The sequence below is a fragment of the Rissa tridactyla genome, chromosome 6 (genome assembly GCF_028500815.1).
Source record: "Rissa tridactyla isolate bRisTri1 chromosome 6, bRisTri1.patW.cur.20221130, whole genome shotgun sequence".
In the NCBI taxonomy this organism is placed as follows: Eukaryota; Metazoa; Chordata; class Aves; order Charadriiformes; family Laridae; genus Rissa; species Rissa tridactyla.
This window is the reverse complement of record NC_071471.1, coordinates 66,139,896-66,158,917: the sequence shown is the minus strand read 5'-3', so window position 1 is coordinate 66,158,917 and position 19,022 is coordinate 66,139,896. Positions and strand designations below refer to the sequence as shown.

General features: G+C 36.7%; 1 protein-coding gene across 3 annotated transcripts in view; it reads left to right on the top strand.

Moving 5' to 3' along the window:
- The window catches only part of RAB11FIP2 (RAB11 family interacting protein 2), a 42,387-nt gene that overhangs the window by 10,792 nt on the left and 12,573 nt on the right, over positions 1–19,022 (top strand). For all 3 annotated transcript variants that reach the window (XR_008467106.1, XM_054206505.1, XM_054206506.1), the window contains exons 2-4: positions 1,181–1,620; positions 2,324–2,786; positions 16,188–16,233. Coding sequence is in view for 2 of the 3 variants with exons in the window: in XM_054206505.1 (XP_054062480.1) it covers positions 1,181–1,620; positions 2,324–2,786; positions 16,188–16,233 (949 nt within the window). In the remaining variant the exon portion in view is untranslated. The remainder of the gene's footprint in view (positions 1–1,180; positions 1,621–2,323; positions 2,787–16,187; positions 16,234–19,022) is intronic.

Genomic DNA, 19,022 nt, shown 5'->3' with positions numbered 1-19,022 from the left:
CGCGCATTTCTCCTGACAATGGCTTTAGAGCGCTTCTGTGGAGCTGGCGGATCCGAAATACACCCTTGTGCCCTTTTTCAAATAGGAAAAGGCTATTGATGATGGGTGTGGAGAAGGGATTGTCTGTCAGTCAATCATTTATGTGAAGGAAGATTGAGCCATAATTCTGCAGATGCTTCCATGGGACAGTGGACGACAATAGGGAATGAATAAGACACTTGTATAATGATAGAGCCTTTATTGGACCTGGCAAAGAAGGACACTTGGCTTTTTGAAACAGATGATCACACCTTTGATCTCTGTTCAAGGAGCGGGGGTTTATGTTATGGTTCCAAAGCCTGTGGAAATATTTCTGAAATTGAGTAGTTCCTGTGCAGCCTGCTCTAGGTGACCCTGCTTTGGCAGGGGGATTGGACTAGATGATCTCCAGAGGTCCCTTCCAACCCCTATCGTTCCATGATTCTGTGATCCTACTGGTGACCTGCAAAGGGGCGGCTGTTAGACAGACCTACGCGCTCACCGTTCTGCCAGCAGTGCTCGGGGAGTTACCGTCAAAGTTCATAGTGGTTGCAGTTGCAGAACTAAACGATTGTTGACTATTCAGGGGTCTCAGATATTTATTTCTTTGCTAGTGCAGTTGATACAAATCTTAACCAGTGGTTAGAAGGAAGGGACAGAGGGGAAAAAAGTTTGCTAGCATATAAACGTGAGCAAAATCAAAGGAGAAAAGGTTACTAGATGAAGTATTTGCCACGTAGTATGCATTCAGGTAATATACATCACTGCTAAATAAAGGCTACTTGAAAAATACCAAGTGTCCTTTTAAATAGCAAAATAAAATGTATTTGTATTTATAATTAACATTTAGATACAAATACTCCTTTGTAAGCAGATGTGAGCCCATTAGCTTTGATGAATTTTAGTGCGCTCCACAGTTGGTTTCGGTTCTCAAAACAGGTGAATGCTGCAAAGAGCTTTGTGCTTCCTTAGTCATTAAGTTTTCTCTTCAAAACCAAATATAGACAAAAAAGTTTTTCAGTACAGGAATGTTTTAATTTTTATTATGGAATTTGGTTTTCATATTTTAAGTTATACTAGCCAGATACATTAACCAACTAACCAGAGTTTAATGACTAGTCTCCAGAAGACACAACTGAACTTGCTCTTTTTCTCCTTTAAGGTGGTTTCACCTAGAGTCCAGACAAGGGAAGAGAAATAAAGACAGAGGAGAAATAAAGGTCAATATTCAGTTTATGAGGAATAACATGACAGCAAGTATGTTTGATTTGTCAATGAAGGACAAAACTAAGTCCCCTTTTGCTAAACTAAAAGACAAAATGAAGGGTCGAAAAAACGATGGGACGTTTTCGGACACATCCTCTGCGATCATCCCAAGTACTCACATACCCGATGCAAACGTAGAGGTATGTAGTGGCGAAGTACAAATGAAATCAAAACCAAAAAAACCTTTCCTTTTGGGACCTCAGCGGCTATCCTCAGCTCATTCGATGTCGGATTTAACGGGATCGCATGTCTCAGAAAAAATGAAATCCAGCACGGTTGGCTACTCTCATCTTTTCAGGCGTCAGCTAGAATCATTTGGTTCGGTTGATGAAGGTGGTAAGTAAAACTCGTCACCATTATAATTACAGTTCACTGCTATTAGAGCATTCAAAAATCTGTTTCTTTCGTTTATGAAGCAATTACAAGTCAAAAAAGTTAGGAATTATTGCTAGCCTATTTTTTTTTCACTTCCATTAGTTGGTGGTAACACATAACTGCTGTTTCTGAGCATAAGAAATAAATTATATTGGTCATAATTTGTGGTAATTTAGCGTTTTTCTTCTTATGTCCTCATTTGAGAGTATATTTTAGGGAAGCATTGCATTCTAGAGGGAACTCTAGGCAAAATAGCGTCTTGTGAAAAATAAAAGTCGGTTTAAAAAGTTGAAAACCATCACCAAAGTTATAAACCTGATTTATAGGAAGAACTGAAAATACTTTGCATTGTTCAAAGTCATTGTGCAGCAATGGGCTACTGTTGCTTTCTGGAATGGTACACTAGTCACAGCTGTCTTCTTTGTAGAACTTAGTTTTCACACAGGCAACAAAAGTTTGCTGTAGTGTCTATCCATAAACATTTCTGAATCACAAAGTCAAGGCCACAGCTGTGCATTTTTTTTTAAATAGTTACTCATCAGTGTTTTGAACTGAGACTCAATTGCGAAGCTTCTAGACCTAAGCTAAACTGGGTTCTCTGCATGTCATAAACTATGATATATAGTGTCTCGTTGATAATATACTAATGACAGATTGTTTGCAGGGAGTCTAAAATCTCCACACAGAAGGACATTAAGTGTTGATACTTCTAAAATGAACCAGCTTGACAGCACAGCTGATGAAACTGCACTTGAGGCACAAAATGACCCATTTACCAACGTGAGTGCTTCGTTACCCCAAAAATTTGCTACACTGCCAAGACAGAAGAATCCGTTCGAAGAGAGCCCAGCAACGTGGGATCAAAACATAAGTCTGTTTTCTAAACCTGTCGAAATCAGAAAAGAAATTAAAAAAGAGAAAAAAGAGAAAGTTAGTCTTTTTGAAAGAGTGACTGGAAAAAAAGATAGCAAGAGGTCAGATAAACTTAGCAATGGGGGATCAGACAGTTCTACTGACTTGAAATCACCCAGCGCGTTTGGTGAAACTCATCAGGAGAGTTTTGATTATGATTCGACTAATCCGTTTATGACAAACTACAAGCCTACAAGCATGTTGCCATCTTCAAGGTAGGTTTTTGCTGTATTTCGATCTGATATCTTGAACATGTTATATAAATGAAAATGTGAAGTGTTGAGGAACACAGTCCTTGTGCTGTATATACGTTTATATCATTGGTTATCTGTTTCTAAGTAAAAGTTATGAACTTTTTATATAGTTTGATCTTTTCTTACTTCATTTTGAAATTACATTTATATTACTAATATGTGCTGTGAATGTTCTTGGCTACTTGTGTTCGTGGAAGACTTTGTTCTCGCTTCAGAATGGGTTCTTCCTGAAAGTTCTGCTTTAATCGAACACTCATTGCTAATTATTATACTGCCCTAAGTCAAGGTTTTAGAGGGAAAGGTTTCAAGTCTAAGCAACAGATGAAACGGAATAAATAAAATAATGAAGAAAATGTGAGTAATGAAAACAAATTCTGTACACGTCACCATTCGCGAAAAAAAAATGGATTTAGATTCTATACGTTAAAGCACAAGAATTGAAGACCGTTCTGTTTCTAAATGGGAGCACCCACGTGGGCACTTATCAGGCTTGAATTCCTTTGGCTCACTCGAGCTTTGCTGAGTGTCTGTGTATTCAAGTCGTTGCATGAGGCAGCATTTTATGTGTTAAGCAGAGTGAATTAAGTTACCGGTGCTGATAAGAAACTTTGATTTAAATAACCCATTTTAATCTTTGTTTCTCTGTCAACAGTTTACTAGTTTTTCTTAAAAGAATAAAAAACAAAAAAACTCGAGTGTATCCCACAGTTAATTTTGTTTCTGGCTTTTGTTTGCAAATGACAAAGATATATTGTGTCTCTCTTTATGTATATAAAAATATATAAATACACCCCCCCCACACACCTATACTGTTCCCGATAGGTAAGTGTTTAATCAGCTAATTATTTAACTTTTATTCATTTGCATTCTTATTTTTTTTCTTTGTATTAATGCCAGAAATTAACAATCCTTTTTTTTTTTCTCAAGGTAATGATTCATTTCTATTTAATTACTTAAATTTGATAGAAATTGAATTTAAAAATAAAATGCTCCAAACTGGAATTTTAACGTTGTAAAATACATCACTGTTTTAAATGGAAAATATGGGTCTAACAAATTTGCCTTTTCCCTGTCTATTAGTTCTTTAATTAATGGCACAGTAGTATTGTCCTTGGAAAAAAAAAAAAAAAAAGTAATTAGTTTCTTGTTATCTTGTTCTTTAAGATTTTAGAGCAGATTGATCTTATTGTATCCCGGCTCAGTTTTATTCGTAGGTTAGCATGCATGCACTCCTGATTTAAACTTAGAATAATTTTCTCAACAAAAATAATCATGGATGTGAATTAGATAAACGAACTGAAATGGAACTGCTATAGAAAAGATTTGGTTGCTACAAGTTCATACAGACTTCAATGAATTATCTTCTTAGCGTCTTCTATGAGTCAAGGCAGTTCCTAGTGTCTTAAATAACATGTTTACAGACAGAGTCTTAGCATATTATTTATTTAATAAAGGATTTCTCTAGATTAGAGTAAGGTTAGGATGTAGCTTGGTTTGTCGGAAGTTAAACTTCCATTTAAATAAGCTGCTTTAAAGAGAAGTTATTTAAATAACAATTAAAATTACATAGCATTTAATTTTTTTAAAATGAAAAAATGTATTCAGGCAGACGCTAGATATAAGTAGTGAAATCTTTTGAAGTTCTTGAATGCAGAAGATCTTGATAAATATAAATCTTTAACAGTAATCATGATGGACTTTTTTTTTTCTTTATTTTGTAATTAAAAAGCTCATCACAGTGCCCGTTCAGAAGGACTCTAGTCATTTATTCCCCCTCTTTGTATGAGTCTCTTTTACTAGTTCTTGACTTTTATGTAAACATAAACTTTTGATAATACAAATAGATACTCTGTTATTTTGAAAAAAACCAAAACAAAAATAGTAAACATTTTTGACCTTTTTTTATAAGATAGCTGTTATGGAATAATATCTAGCGTGCAATAATTTAAGTTAGAAGCGCTTGATTTTTATATGCTGCAGTATCATTGTCTGTGAGAATCTTTTAGAATAAGTACACTTTCAAATGTATCTTGTACAATGATTTTCTTTTGAAGTAGAAACTAATACAAAATGTGCATATTTAATAAGTTTACAGTATAAGTTTACCTTTTATCTGTGGAGGATATGTTGAATAGAATCCATTTTAAATTTTTCGAACCAGTAATACTGTGAAGAAAGAATTGTATAAATCTATGGGCGCAAAATAAATGAGGTTGAGTAACAAATTCAGTATGCAGAAAGCATACGCAGGGAATTTAGACTTTGAGTTGCTTTTTATTTGCTCAAGATGCTATTAAGCCCTTTTGGATGGATACCAGTTCTGCAGGTAAACGGGGAAGTATCTTTTTATTAAGGTGTGTCCAAAATCAGTGTTCTGGTGTGGACGAGGAGTTTGCTTTGCAGGTGGATCTCCCAGTTAACCCCACTTAGCTAAGCCTTTGTTTGAGTGATGGAACAGTCCTGGGGCGCGTGAACAGGATTCCTGCCTGATGAAACTCGACTGGAAGATGCATTCCAGGAGCACGCTGTAGCCACAAAAGGGCATTCAGTCCCTGGGACCAGTCTGAAAATAGTGGAAGAAAAAAAACCCACCTCCCCCCCCAAAAAATAATTACCAAACCCAACTTCATGTGGAAGGCGTGAAGGTCGGGTGCTTAGCACCCACGAACCGATGTCTGTAAAGTTAGTGGGCGTCTTTTCAGTGACTTTGGTGAGCTTTGGGTCAGGCTTGAGTCCATCCCAATTAATTGTGTTTGGTGCTGTTGACTAAGCAGTAACGATGTGCAGGGCAGCAGCTCACAACAGCCCCACTAACGGATGGCTGGGGGAGTTGCGGGACAGAGTTGCTGAATAGTCCTTCACCCAACCAGTCGTTAAGTGCTAACTGGCTGTATAATTACTCTTATTTACTAATTAAAAGAATGAAGTTAAATACATCTTCCACATGTTTCTCAGCTGCTGATACAGAAAATGTAGAAATGGTTCAGCAACAGTTAAAGTAAACAGTAAAGTATCCCAGGATTATTTGAAAATTATTATTTATTTTTATTACTATTACTTATTATTGCTGTTCCAAGAAGGTTTAAGAAGCATTTTGGAAAAGCAAAACAAAAGCTGCCTGGTTTGTGTATAACACCAGTTGTCAGGAAATCACAAAATATGGACCCGTAATTTCTATTAATCTCCGCTCTGGCAAAGCCTTGTTTTGTGGCTTTGGCTAAATCACTTAAGTCTCCCTGCTCCTGATCTGTAAAATGGGGATGATATTTTGTTACCTCTTCCAAATGCTGAATGGATAAATTAGTATTTTTTAAGGGTTTTATAGAAACAGTAATACAGTATTACATAAGTGTTAAGATTGGGGTTTTTTATTGTCTGGTGTAGGTGTAATATGGATATTTATGAGCTGATTTCTTGACAATTTAAAAATGCTGCAGTCTCGTAGTGAAACAAGAAACACTGTTTTTGCAAATATTACAAAATCTGTTGGTTCCAGAGGATTTATATCATACAGCCAATGAAAAATTTTAAGCACACAGTGCGTCTAGTATTTTTAGCCTGCGTTTATCAATACTACTTTTGTCTTCGTACTTATTATTCCGCTGCTTTGAAACTTTTACCTAATACTATCTTAAATTGCACTCATTCTTACAATTACTGCTATTGTCACAGCTCTCATGAGGTTAATTTGCAGTCAGGAGCCACGTGGATTTTGTATTGAACACAGTTAAAGAACTCGAGGATACTCCTGGAAAACAAAGATTGTTTTGTGCCACGACCAAACCTTGAGCATCATTTCTCTGAAATTGTTTGTGTTTAGGAAAATGCACTACAGTGGGCTAATAAACTGATGTGAAAATTTCTCAATTTACACCACTTGACAAGTGCTAAAAGAAAAGCATCTTTAATTTTAATGTGTTATTAGGACCTTTTTAGAGAGATTGTACAAGTTATTAACAAGGTCCTCTGAGACAGGAGACGGGTAATTAACAAGACCTACAGAAAGAGAGTTTAGGTAATTAACAAGATCTTAGGCACTGGACACAGGGAAACAAACAGTCCAATATTTAAAGCTGACAGGTTGTTACTAGTCTGATCAAATTCCAGATCTGGGAAACTGAATTGATAGGTGTTTGGGAGCTTTCTAAGAAACATCATATGTAAAATAGATATATACATACACACAATATATATGTGTATCTGTATAGACATATATGTATACATATATAGAGAGATGCATTAAAAAAACCCTTTAAAGTAGCACTTCCATGACCTAAGTGTTGTTAAATTTAGAGAAAAGAAGACAAAGCTTGTGCCTGCATACTGGTTACACTTTATGTCAACTTCTTGCAATAAATATGTTACAGTCTAAGCAATGTGGAAGATGGAATAGTGGAGGAGAGAGAAACCTGTATCTTACTGGGATTCACTGTAACAATTATGAATAATGAATTATGGCTATGAATTTATAACATTAGTAATTGGTCAATTGGACCATAAAATACAGAAATACTATTTTCTGTGTTCTTTTACTGCTTCGGCCTTTTTTAAAAATTGCAACTCAAAAAAAACCCAACCGACAGAACCCGTAAACTCATCTATTTTTGCATCTTTCTGCTTTGTGTGTCGTTTCTGAATGTGGTTATTTTCTTCAGCCTCTCTCCCCCCTAGTATCATCACACTGTTCCAAAGGGATCAGTATGTGCAGTTTTATTTGTTCCAATGGATGCAGTGTTTGAAATAAGCAGTGTGTCTGCATTTTTGATATGTCTGTTACTAGCTTTGGAAAAAAATCAAACAAGTGCCATGAAAACATGAGGTTCTTTGATAACTGTGATGCGTTTAGATCGTATTAAATTGTTAAGTCTAGAGAATCGATGATGTCTGTTACATTTTAGCAAATATTAAAATTTTGCATGTGTGATGGTCAACTAGTTAGAGAAGCTTTTTCAAAATCCTGGTGTTACTCTGAATTTCTAGGTCAGTTGAGCTGTATTAGTAGAGCAGGTGCCTCGTTCTAGTCAGCTGCAGTTGTAAAGTCAAACCTGTTAGCTTAAACCACAGTGAAGATAAGTTATTAGTGCAATAACTTCAACATCATCAGAGATAAATGACTGTTAAATGGTTTCAGTTTCGGCCTGTTACATGTGATGTGCCAGAGACGTAGTCACTGGGCACAGTTCCATTGGAATGAACCCCAGAAGTTGCCTGGTCAGAGCAAAGGGTTGTGATGGCTGTGGATTTCTTTACCGAGTAGGTCATCCTGTTCCAGTGTACAACTCGCTGTTTTTAATTTTGGTATGCCTTGTTCAGAAATGTTGATTTCTAACAAGTTTATTAGTGTGCTTGCTTGAGTAATAGAGATGGAGTTTGTTCTGACATTTTAAAGTATGGTTCTCTGTTAGTCAGAAATTGACATCAGGTGAACTATGCTATTTTCAGAATTTTGTGCCCTCTGTCAATGTTAGCATGTCTTATTTTAAGAACAGTGTACCTCTGCATTGCTTTTCTTGAAATGAAAGGATTTTTTTCAGTTCTCTACTGAAATTTGACTAGCTTTATTTCCAATCAAATGTGATTATCTATAGTCTGGGTAAAACATTATAGTCTATGACAGTGCATTAATTATACTGTAGACTGTTAATTCAGTGTGGTAAAGCTGTCGGTTGAACGTTCTTTCAACAAAACAAATACATGACAGGTATGTGAGAGGTAGGGGGAAACTACAAAACAAGGAGAAGTCATGTGAGGATTCTTAGTCTCTCCTGTCAGGACTGTTATCGTCCAATTTAGAGAGATCACTGAAGGTGATGAGAGAATAATGAAATCTTTCGCAAAGCTACTACAAAGCAATGGTCACAGTATTTGGGATATTACTAGGATGGTTTGGAGCAATGAATTCCTAGAGAGATATTGTAGAAATACCTAGTGTTAATCTTGACTTTTGCAGACTCTTCACCAGCAATCAGTCACTCCTAATTAGTTGTCTCTTTTAGGAAGGCTGTTTTGAAAGTTCATCCTGCTGGCTGAATGACAACATTTTTTTCAAGCTTTCCTTGTCTGTTGGTGCGCATTAGGGCATGTGAAAACTTTTTTGAGTGGATGCATGAGACATATTATCTGTCTCAAGGGGTAATGCACTGCCTAGTCTATTTGCTTTAAAAAAAAAAAAGAATTAAATAGTTATATCCAGTTCCTTTATTAATAAATGGAGAAGCTACATAAAATTGATGAACTTTAATTTTTTTCCTGTTTCTTTGTAAGAACTAAGAATTAATGCTGGTTTTTTAAGCATTCAAAAATGCTTAAATTTTCTTAATTAAATGCTTAAAAATTCTGGAAGTTTCGATACAAAATTTTGCTTTAGGGTTGGTTAATCTTTTGGTTGACTTATAGTTCTCTAATAGTAGGGTCTTCTAGTGGAGGTGGTGGCACAATTTTTATACTAAAAGTTCTTCAGTGGTCTCTTGAGAATAAAACTTCATTAGTTTTTTAGCCATAGCACAACTGCCTAGTAAAAGGAGGAATATTTAAATGCTTAGAACTATTAACTTCTTATGTAAAACTGTTGTTTGTTTACAGAAACTTAGTTTAAAATTCAGTCGTGTACACTGTGTGAGATCACTTTTAATTTTAGAACGTCTTGTAAGTCCTGAATAATAAATCAATTTGCACGACTAGTGTGTCCAGCAGCACACAAGTACAAGTGCCATTGTTTTAAGATACTTACATTTTTGGAAGGAGAAGGCTAGCATGCTGGCAGAGCTCATGAATGCAGCCCTGTATGCCTCCGCTTCTCTTGATCTGTCTTCTTCAGTATCAGACACCTCAGAATTGGTCACCAGCTTATTGTGGATCCAAATTCATGTCCGTTTTCAAAATGGAGGTGTTTATAGATAAAGCCAAATTTTTGTTAAATTTTTTGAGCTCTTTTAACCGAAAGCCAGCTGGATTTAACTCCAAAGAGTGGTGGTCAATGGAGTTAAATCCAGCTGGCGGCAGGTCACAAGTGGTGTTCCTCAGGGCTCAAAGTTGGGACCGTTTCTGTTTAACATCTTTATTGATGACCTTGATAAGGACAGAGAGTGTATCATCAGTAAGTTTGCGGATGACACCAAGTTAAGCGGGAGTGCTGATCTGCATGAGGATAGGGAGGCTCTACAGAGAGACTTGGATAGATTGGATCGATGGGCCAACGCTAATGGAATGAGCTTCAACAAGGCCAAGTGCCAGGTCCTGCACTTGGGCCACAACAACCCCACGCATCGCTACAGGCTTGGGGAAGTGTGGCTGGAGAGCTGCCTGGCAGAAAAGGACCTGGGGCTTCTAATTGACAAGCGGCTGAACATGAGCCAGCAGTGTGCCCAGGTGGCTAAGAAGAAAGCCGATGGCACCCTGGCTTGTATTAGAAATAGTGTGACCAGTAAAAGTAGGGAGGTGATTGTCCGCCTGCAATCAGCGCAGGTGAGGCCACACCTTGAGTATTGTGTCCAGTTCTGGGCACCTCAATACGAGAGAGATATCGAGGTGCTGGAGCGAGTGCAGAGGAGGGCAACGAAGCTGGTGAAGGGCCTGGAGAATAAATCTTATGAGGAGCGGCTGAAGGAGCTGGGACTGTTTAGCTTGAGGAAGAGGAGGCTGAGGGGAGACCTCATCGCTCTCTACAACTACTTGAAAGGCCATTGTAGAGAGGTTGGTGCTGGTCTCTTCTCACAGGTAATTAACGATAGAACAAGAGGGAATGGGTTCAAGCTGCAACAGGGTAGGTTTAGACCAGACATTAGAAAAAAATTCTTCACAGAAAGAGTGGTCAGACACTGGAATAGGCTGCCCAGGGAGGTGATGGAGTCGCCATCCCTGGATGTGTTTAACAGTTGTTTAGATGTGGTGTCAAGGGATATGGTGTAAGGGAGAACTCTGTAGAGTGGGGTTGATGGTTGGACTTGATGATCCCAAGGGTCTTTTCCAATCTAAATGATTTTATGTTTCTGTTAAAGTTTCTGTGCTTCTATATTGTTGCGTTGTCATGTTCCTACTGCACTAAATTTCAGGTATTCGTGAGCTACAAGAGAAAAGGCTACTTCCTTGAAGTACGTGTTGTTCAGGACCATTATCCAGCACCGCGTTTTGAATCTATAACTTCTTTGCCTCATGAAGCCTTCTGCCTTCTTTGAAAGGCTCTACAGAGTCCTGCAGTATACTCATGAGCAGACCATTTCCAAAATACTCTATATAGTGAATATTAGCTTGAGAACAAATGATTTGCAAAAGCACTGTGTCTTAACATTCAAAGTTCAGGGGCTTTGGTCCAGTTTCTTAACTCTTGGCATGAGACTTCATAGTAATATTAAGAAATGGAGTGATAGCAACAAAACCTGATACTCTTTTTGTGTCCTCCTGTGGTTACACAAACTCCAGAAGGCCTTGGAGCATGGCTTGACAGCAGGACAATTTATATAGTGAAGGGTCTTAAGTGATGTTCCCCAGAATCTGATTGGGAAATAAATGGTAATGTGCTTACTCCATACTTGCTTAGCTGCCAGACATGACAGTCATTCCTTCTCAGAGCATAAAGTGATGTCTGCACTGCCAGGCACAGCAGGCTAATAATATTCTATGAAAAGCTAAGTTTCTGAATTTCATTAACTGTATCTGATTATATTAATTTCTTTTGTGTTTCTAGTACATTGGTAATAACTTAAATTGCATCCTAATATTTCAAGGTTTTGATACGTGTTGTGAGAATGCAAAGAAAAATGCACAAGCAATGTAATAAGAATCAGCCCAAAGACCAAGAAGTAGGAATAGGAATAATATTTCAACTCTAATGGAAAATGAACATGGTAGAGTTTTGCTAATTACCTCTACACAGTCGTTCCATATTAAAGGAAAAATCTTGAAACCTCACACTGAGCTTATTGGTATAATGGATATTTTACAGGATGCCAAGGTAGCATAGAAGATTTCAATAGTTTGAGTAGCAGTGATTAATGTAAATGTCCTAGTTTTAATTTCTAATAGTATACAGTACAATGATCATATAACTAATATGAATAGCAAAAGATAAGTAAAAAGCTTTTGCTCCTTAAGGAAGTGTGCTTTCCATGCAGCATAATGTAGGAGTCTGATTCCCATTCATTATGTTGTCAGAGTAAATGGTTCAGGCACTAAAATGTTTAAATCGGTTATAGGAAAGATTTTTTTTAAACATTGTTTTAATCTCTAGGCACTTAGAAGCTAAATATTTAAGCAGCCACTAGACGTAATGTTTGAATTTTTAACTACTATTAAACTTCAAAGGACAAAATTACAAGCCCCAGTCATAAACTTGAGCTTGTGATACATCCTAAACTCAGCTCTGCTGTGTTGAAGCTTCTGTACAAACTGCAAATAATCGGCGTGCAGTGTAAGCATTTAACTACCTCATAAAAAGTAGGTGTTATGAAAAAAAAAGTAAGAGTTCCGTGTAGTTCTAATGTAATGTATTTAAATAGTAAAAATTACAATAAAGCATAAAATAATATGCTTGCTATGACTATGAAACAATCATCTAAAACACTCTACAGAATCAGCATTACAGTATGGCCGTCTCCATTATTAGCTTATACTATTTTTATTTCTCATCACTTTTCTCCTCCCAGCAACGTGGCGATTGGAAAGGGTCCTCATCTCAGATGAGCTCAAATTCAAATTGAAATCCAAGGTAATAAAACCCCAGAAATTCAACCAAACTTTACTATTGAGTAAAAATGTACATGTAAAGAAGAAGTTATATCCCAAGCAATAAAATAATGGATATGATTTAAACTGGTAAAATTATCTGATATAAAGTAACCGTTAAGGAAACTAATTGAATTCCCAGATGAGCGAAATGTGCGACATGACTAATTGCTGTGCTGGCAATTAGACTGAAGAAGTCTGTTCTGCCTATGGTGGGGCAGGGGCAATGTAGAAGTTGGGTGGCTTGGTCACTCACCTGCCTGATCCTACTGCAGCTGATTTTGAATCTGTGCTGGTGCGATTTACCTCCCTTTTACTAGTTCCTAACTTTCTTGGAGGTGATCGGAGTGAATGAAAGTTTGTTAGTTGTAAGAGACAAACTCTTAAAACTCATTGTGGGACCTTGGACATCACCTTGAGGCAGATGAGACTCCAGAGTGGTGGGCAGGGGGGCTTCTTGTCCTGTCTGGATGGAAGAGGCAGAAAATGACTTGATTCCTTGAGATGATGAAGAACACAAGGAGCAAGAAGGTAGATGAGGTCTCTTCAGTGAGCAGGAAAAAGTAGTCCAGCCGGTTTGTGTAGGTTGGGAGGTATGTCCAGTGAGGAGACGTTAGACATAACACCTGGGAGTTACACACCGTGTTAGTGACGATGAGACAGAGAAACCCAGTCTGATTTCAGTTCTCAGAGTGAGTTGGCAGAAAGTTCCATTCGTTAGAAAAGAATCATCTTTTTACTTGTTAACTGAGCAAATTTATTTTGGGCATAATTGAGAAACAATAATTATAGAATCTCACAATGCAACTTTTTTTTTTAATAAACACAGTTCATAGAAAACTGCACTCAAAACAAAGCTAAAAGAACTTATTTTGCCAAGCTGTGACCATAGTTTTTTCAGGCTTCCATGGCAAAAGTTCCCCGCCAATTTATCAAACCCTGGGGAAAAAACAGAGATGGGACTATACCAAGCATTATCCCTATGAACTGTGATTGTAACACAGCCAAAAAAATTACATTATTTTTTATAATTGTTTAGATTAATGATTTCAGAATGCTCTTAGGAAGTCACGAAAATGGCTGCTTGAAGGAGGCTTGTGATGGTTGTGCAGCGTGTGGGCTGTGGTCCTGGAGGTGTGTTTTCTGTAAGCTATTACCAGTAATCAAGGAAGATGGTAATGTTAGGGGTATATTACTGTCATGAAATTTAAATTAAAAAATAAACGCTCTCCTGAATTTCAATACAGCAAACATGCGACTCCCCCAACTGTAGGCATTCATAATTTTACAGTATTTTTCAAGGTATTATTTGGTCCTCGGACAGTGAATTACGTGTCCGGCGGTGAGAGCCTGCGTCTGCTCACGCTCACCTCGGGCTGGAAGCGCTGGCAGGAAACCCTGCGGGGCTCAGCGAGGCCGCCGCGCTCCCGCCGTACTGAGCAGACAACCTGATTTACAAAATGTTATATGCATTCTCAGCACCTGTTTCTTCCTTGAGAAGCAGTAGATTTTCCACATATCTCTTTAAAATACGAGTAAGAGTATTCATGGGGTTTGGGGTCTTATTGGGGAATATTCTCTTTAATAGTTTTTCATTTTTTGGCAAGTATATTCAAATTGCTTCATGTGAAATACGCAGATGTGCTTTTTTGTAACGGCAGTTACAATGTCCGCAATGTTATAGAAATGATCGCAGGTTTTTTAGCTTTAAAAAAAAAAAAAAAAAAAAATTAGTCCATATTGCCAGTGATTTATATTTCTAATTTTCAAATGTAACTTTTCGTAGTCAGACCTGCTGCTTTTCTTTTAAGCTGCTGCTATGAAAAGGAGTCCCAGAACTTATTTCACAGAAACTATAAAGTCATTCAGGGCAATGAAAGATCTTGCTTTTTTAACCTTTCAGAAAGTCACTCAGTTGAGCAGTCAGGCCGTATTATTCTATATCTTGTCTAACATGAGGAAACAGTCCCAAAAGAAAGATATCCCAAATTAACGCCACACTTCGTTAAATAGAGACATTCTTGGTTTTCACCAAGCTAATTCGATCCAGTTCAGTTAACTCAGTTTTTTTTGTACTGGGATCACAAAAGGCAGCCATGAATGAAGCAAGTTCATCATGTGTTTGACACATCAGCGTGAAACTAAAAGGCAGGCTGGGAGGGAGGGTTCCTGCCTTCAGCTTTTTAGACAATACCCGATGAAAGAGGCCCCTCATTCAAAACTGGTCTCCAGCAAACTAGGCAGACTGCTGCGGATCACCGTTACAAACAGGTATAATGGGAATTAGCCAGAATTGGATTCGTCAGACACCTCTTGATTTCCAGTTGTGACTGTTTGCGTAATCCAATCTTTATCTAATATCCCCGGGCCAGCAGATGGTTCACGGGATTTCTGTATGAGCAAAAGCCTGCCTACTTTGGAAATGAAAAAGAATGTACGGAAGAAAAAATTGTAATGTTAAAAAAAAAAAATAAATTAATGTAAACAAAAAAAATTTCTTACAGAACAAATCAGGTTTTACATTTTACGTCATTTACTTTTGTAAATTACGTCCCTTCCACTTTTATACCATGAAATACATGGCTTATAAATTCAGGTAATAGAGTGATGAACAGTCACAAAATACATGTCCCTTACTTTAAGCTCCCTTTAAAATTAAGAAAATAGTGTAAACATATTTTTGTAACTTTTTGCATTATTCTCAGTCATCAAACGTCACCCTTAACCGCCAGTACATGCAATCGAACTAAATAGTAGATTCTGGGATGGGATGTCTGCTATGATGCTACCATGTAAATAGTACTTGTGAGCCATATCCAAATTCCAAACACGTTTTCAGAGGGTTAGCTTTCTCTCCAAACTTGCTGTAGCAAGTACCTAAGAACACAGCAGCACTGATTTTCAAAGATATTTGCTAATAATTGCATCGGCCTGAGAGATCAGTGGACTGATTCTTAGGCCTGACACTTAGACAGTGGCTGCTTTTATCAATATCAGCTGCACCTTTGCAGATGAGGAAGGAAAAAATCTCAACTACATCATGAAACAGCTTTGCTTTTTGAATATGTGGGGTAGTCACTAGGTTTGTAAAAGAATAGATTTACTGGATTTTAAGTACAAAACCAATATTGCTGACAGAAGATGGCTTTTCAGCTCTGACTTAAGGTGGTGATCTCGCTGGAATTTCTGAAGGACCTTTCTCCTCTGGAAGCTGCCATGAAAGCTGGGAATACATGTTAGTCTGCGGGGTTTTGGTGGTGTTTTTTAACAATCTCATCCCAGGGACCTGTTTCCAGAATGTTTCATGTAAAGTATCTCTTTTTGCTTAGAATCTCAAGGTAAGTGTAGAGACAAGAGAAGAGCTAGGGAAGGCCAGTCTGTAATACCCTTTCTTGCATTCCTTAGTTACTTATTCCAATTCTATGACAAAAAGAATACGAAAGAATTGTGAACAGAGAATACATGAAAATTTCCATTAACTTTGAATATTTTCCTACTTTTTGTAAGTTCAACAAATCAACAAAATAAATAGTATTAAATATTTTATAGCTATATACCTAATTCAGTAGTGCCTTCGAGTATATATTTTGGTCAGATAAATATGCAGTGCTAATATCTGGGGGTTTGTTTTTTTTCCCACAGTTTCAGTATGAATCCTCCTGGCATTGAGGACCTCAGGAGAACAATGGTGAGTTACGAAGCGTTGCCATCAGTAAATGCCAATTTATTGGTGCTTGACACAATATAAGCTATTATTCTTTTTTAACCGCTTATAAGGAAATGTTGGGGGTTTTTTTGTTGTTTTTCTTTTCAAATATCCAGAAGATCTAATTAGAAAATCACAGGCTTAATATAAATTTGGAAACAAAGAAGAGTTCTACACTCAATAGATAGTGTACTTCTGGTATGATGATGTAGAGAAGAAGGGAAAAATTAGATCTTTGCACAAAAAGTAAAAAGAAGACTGTTGCTGTGGGGTATTTCTCTAGAGAAGTAATAGTCCGGTGAGGAACCCTGCGTTAGGCAGTGATGTATTAATTGGCCTAACAGGAGTTTCCTGTCACTATAGTTGAAAACTTGAGGACAGTCTTTAGATGGCAAATCAAAATGGAAGTAATGAACTGATACAGGGTAGGATTAATAGTACAAATAATAAAGGAACAGCCTCTCAGAAAATACTAAAAATAGAAATACTAACATTATTCAAAATACACTTTTGACTCTAAAAGTTCCTGGAATAAATTGTGTACTAAGACCAAAAAAATCCACAGATTTCCTATGCGGTGTCTTTGTTTGAAGGAAAATGTGGTCTTGCTGGAATTTATTCTGTGAATAGATGAAATCTTTAAAAGTGGGTTTGTTTTCAATCTTTAAAATATATAGAAAACAATTTTCACAAGCAAATAGGACTTTGTACTGTTTGTTTTTTGCTGGTTTATGTAAATGACTTGTAATAACATTTGATGTTATTGTAAACGCCCAAGTTTTTATAATGTAAGTAACTGGTGGGAGATGTCAGAGTATATGAAGGCTGTCTTTGATCAGATAGTAAACTGAATTCTACCAGGCGGTTACTTAATCTCTGACAAAAAGCGACATCAAAAAATTGATTTAACTTAGCAGCTATTGTCTGTAAAGTAACCATAATTACAGTTTCTATGTGCTTGCAAATGTACTACCGCAAATCATGTAATTTATTGCTGGTGAAAGCATCGGTTTAATTCTTTTAAGAAATAAGATGTGAATTGTTTTATTTAAAGGATTTAAAGGTGATAAAAGAAATCCTTGATGATTTTTCTTTTGGAATACCAGCTATCCTGAATGTCAGTTGTAGGATTATGAGGTGGTGCTCATTTAATACAAAATACAAATTAGGAGGAGAAGAAACTATATCTCAACCATAGTTTTGAATGAAACCATTTGAATATATATATTATTTTTTTAATGTTCAAGATTGCTTTCTAAGGTGTTTGAAGTAATTTATTATTAGGTTCTGCAATAATAGCCCTCACCAAGTTATTATATTTCTTCCTTGTGCGTCACATTTAGTAATTATGTTTGTATGTCTTCTACTCTGGTGCCAACACCTGTCTCTGAAAGCAGCGTTTAAATGGGAGCAGTAGCCAGTTGAAAGGGCAGCATGAGCTCTTTAAGGCCTAATTAAGAACTGAAAGGAAGATGAAGTAAGTAGGACAAAAGATGTGAAAGTAGCTTAGATGATATTCCCAGAGCAGAATTCCTCATTAGAACAATAAAGAGATGATCAGAGATTGCCAGGCCTTCCGTTTTATCTAACTCCATTTCCTCTGGCTGTCGGTGTGTACCCCAGTAGTATTTTGTAGCTGAGACAATCGTTCTTTGCGTAGCTTAGCATTTAGAACCTTTTTTTCTTCATATTTCATTATAAGATTAATGTTTTGTATTAAAATTTTGGTAGCTGTTTTTGTAAAGATATAATTGTTCCTTATACATTTAAGTATCACTTATTTGCTCAAGCTGAACATTTAAAATCTTAACTTCAACAATACTTATTTCTAAGTACTAAAACCCTTTAACTAGAATGTTGTGTAATTAATGTGATAGGTTATTCCTCCCAAAGATCTATATAGAGCATATGTATGACCAAACATCTTTAAAGCATCTTTAACGTCTTTAACATTTTTACACACAATTTTCCAGTAAACTTTATATAATATAATGACATCATTGCATCTTAATTCCTGTTATTGACCTAGTTATTGATCACTTACAATATTGTAACTTGATAATATAGTTCAAAATTCTGAATACGTACACATAAATGTGACATTAAATAGCTCAAATGTAGCGAGCAACCCTTAAAAGCACATATTTGCAAGAGGTGCTATGAGAATATAATTGATGGAGAGAGGCTGATTGATCTGTCGTACTTCAACCTATTTGCAGTGCCCCATCACTTTTAATTAGGTTTATTTGAAAACTTCGGCCACCTGCATATTTTAATTATTCGACATATGCCAATGTGTAAATACGGAGCTGTATGGAAAGAAAAGGAATGAAAAGGAATGAAGCGGGGAAAAGGAATGAATATGATGTTGTTATGTGGTGTGCTTCCTAGCTGTGCAAGCTTTATCATTTTTAATGGCAAGTTCTTACTGTAAACAAAAGCTACCGTGTGTTCTTCTGCCCTGTTTGAGGTGTAGGATTTGAGAACTTAGATTATTTTAATTAGTTAGAGGTTCCGTATCTTTTAAATGTCTCCATTTCTGAATCAGCTAAAACTTCCTGCTTTGCATGTCTGACAGTGCTAATACTTTTATAAACCAGCTCTCTCAATCTTTTTCTCAGTTACACATTTCCAAATATTTCATAATCTGGTTAGTTAAGGTCACAGCTAACTCTTCTTGACACAGAATAAGTTGTTCACCTTTATAGTATTATAGATCGCATATTGCCCTTTGTTAAGGGGACTGATTTTTCCATCTCTGTTAGTACCTG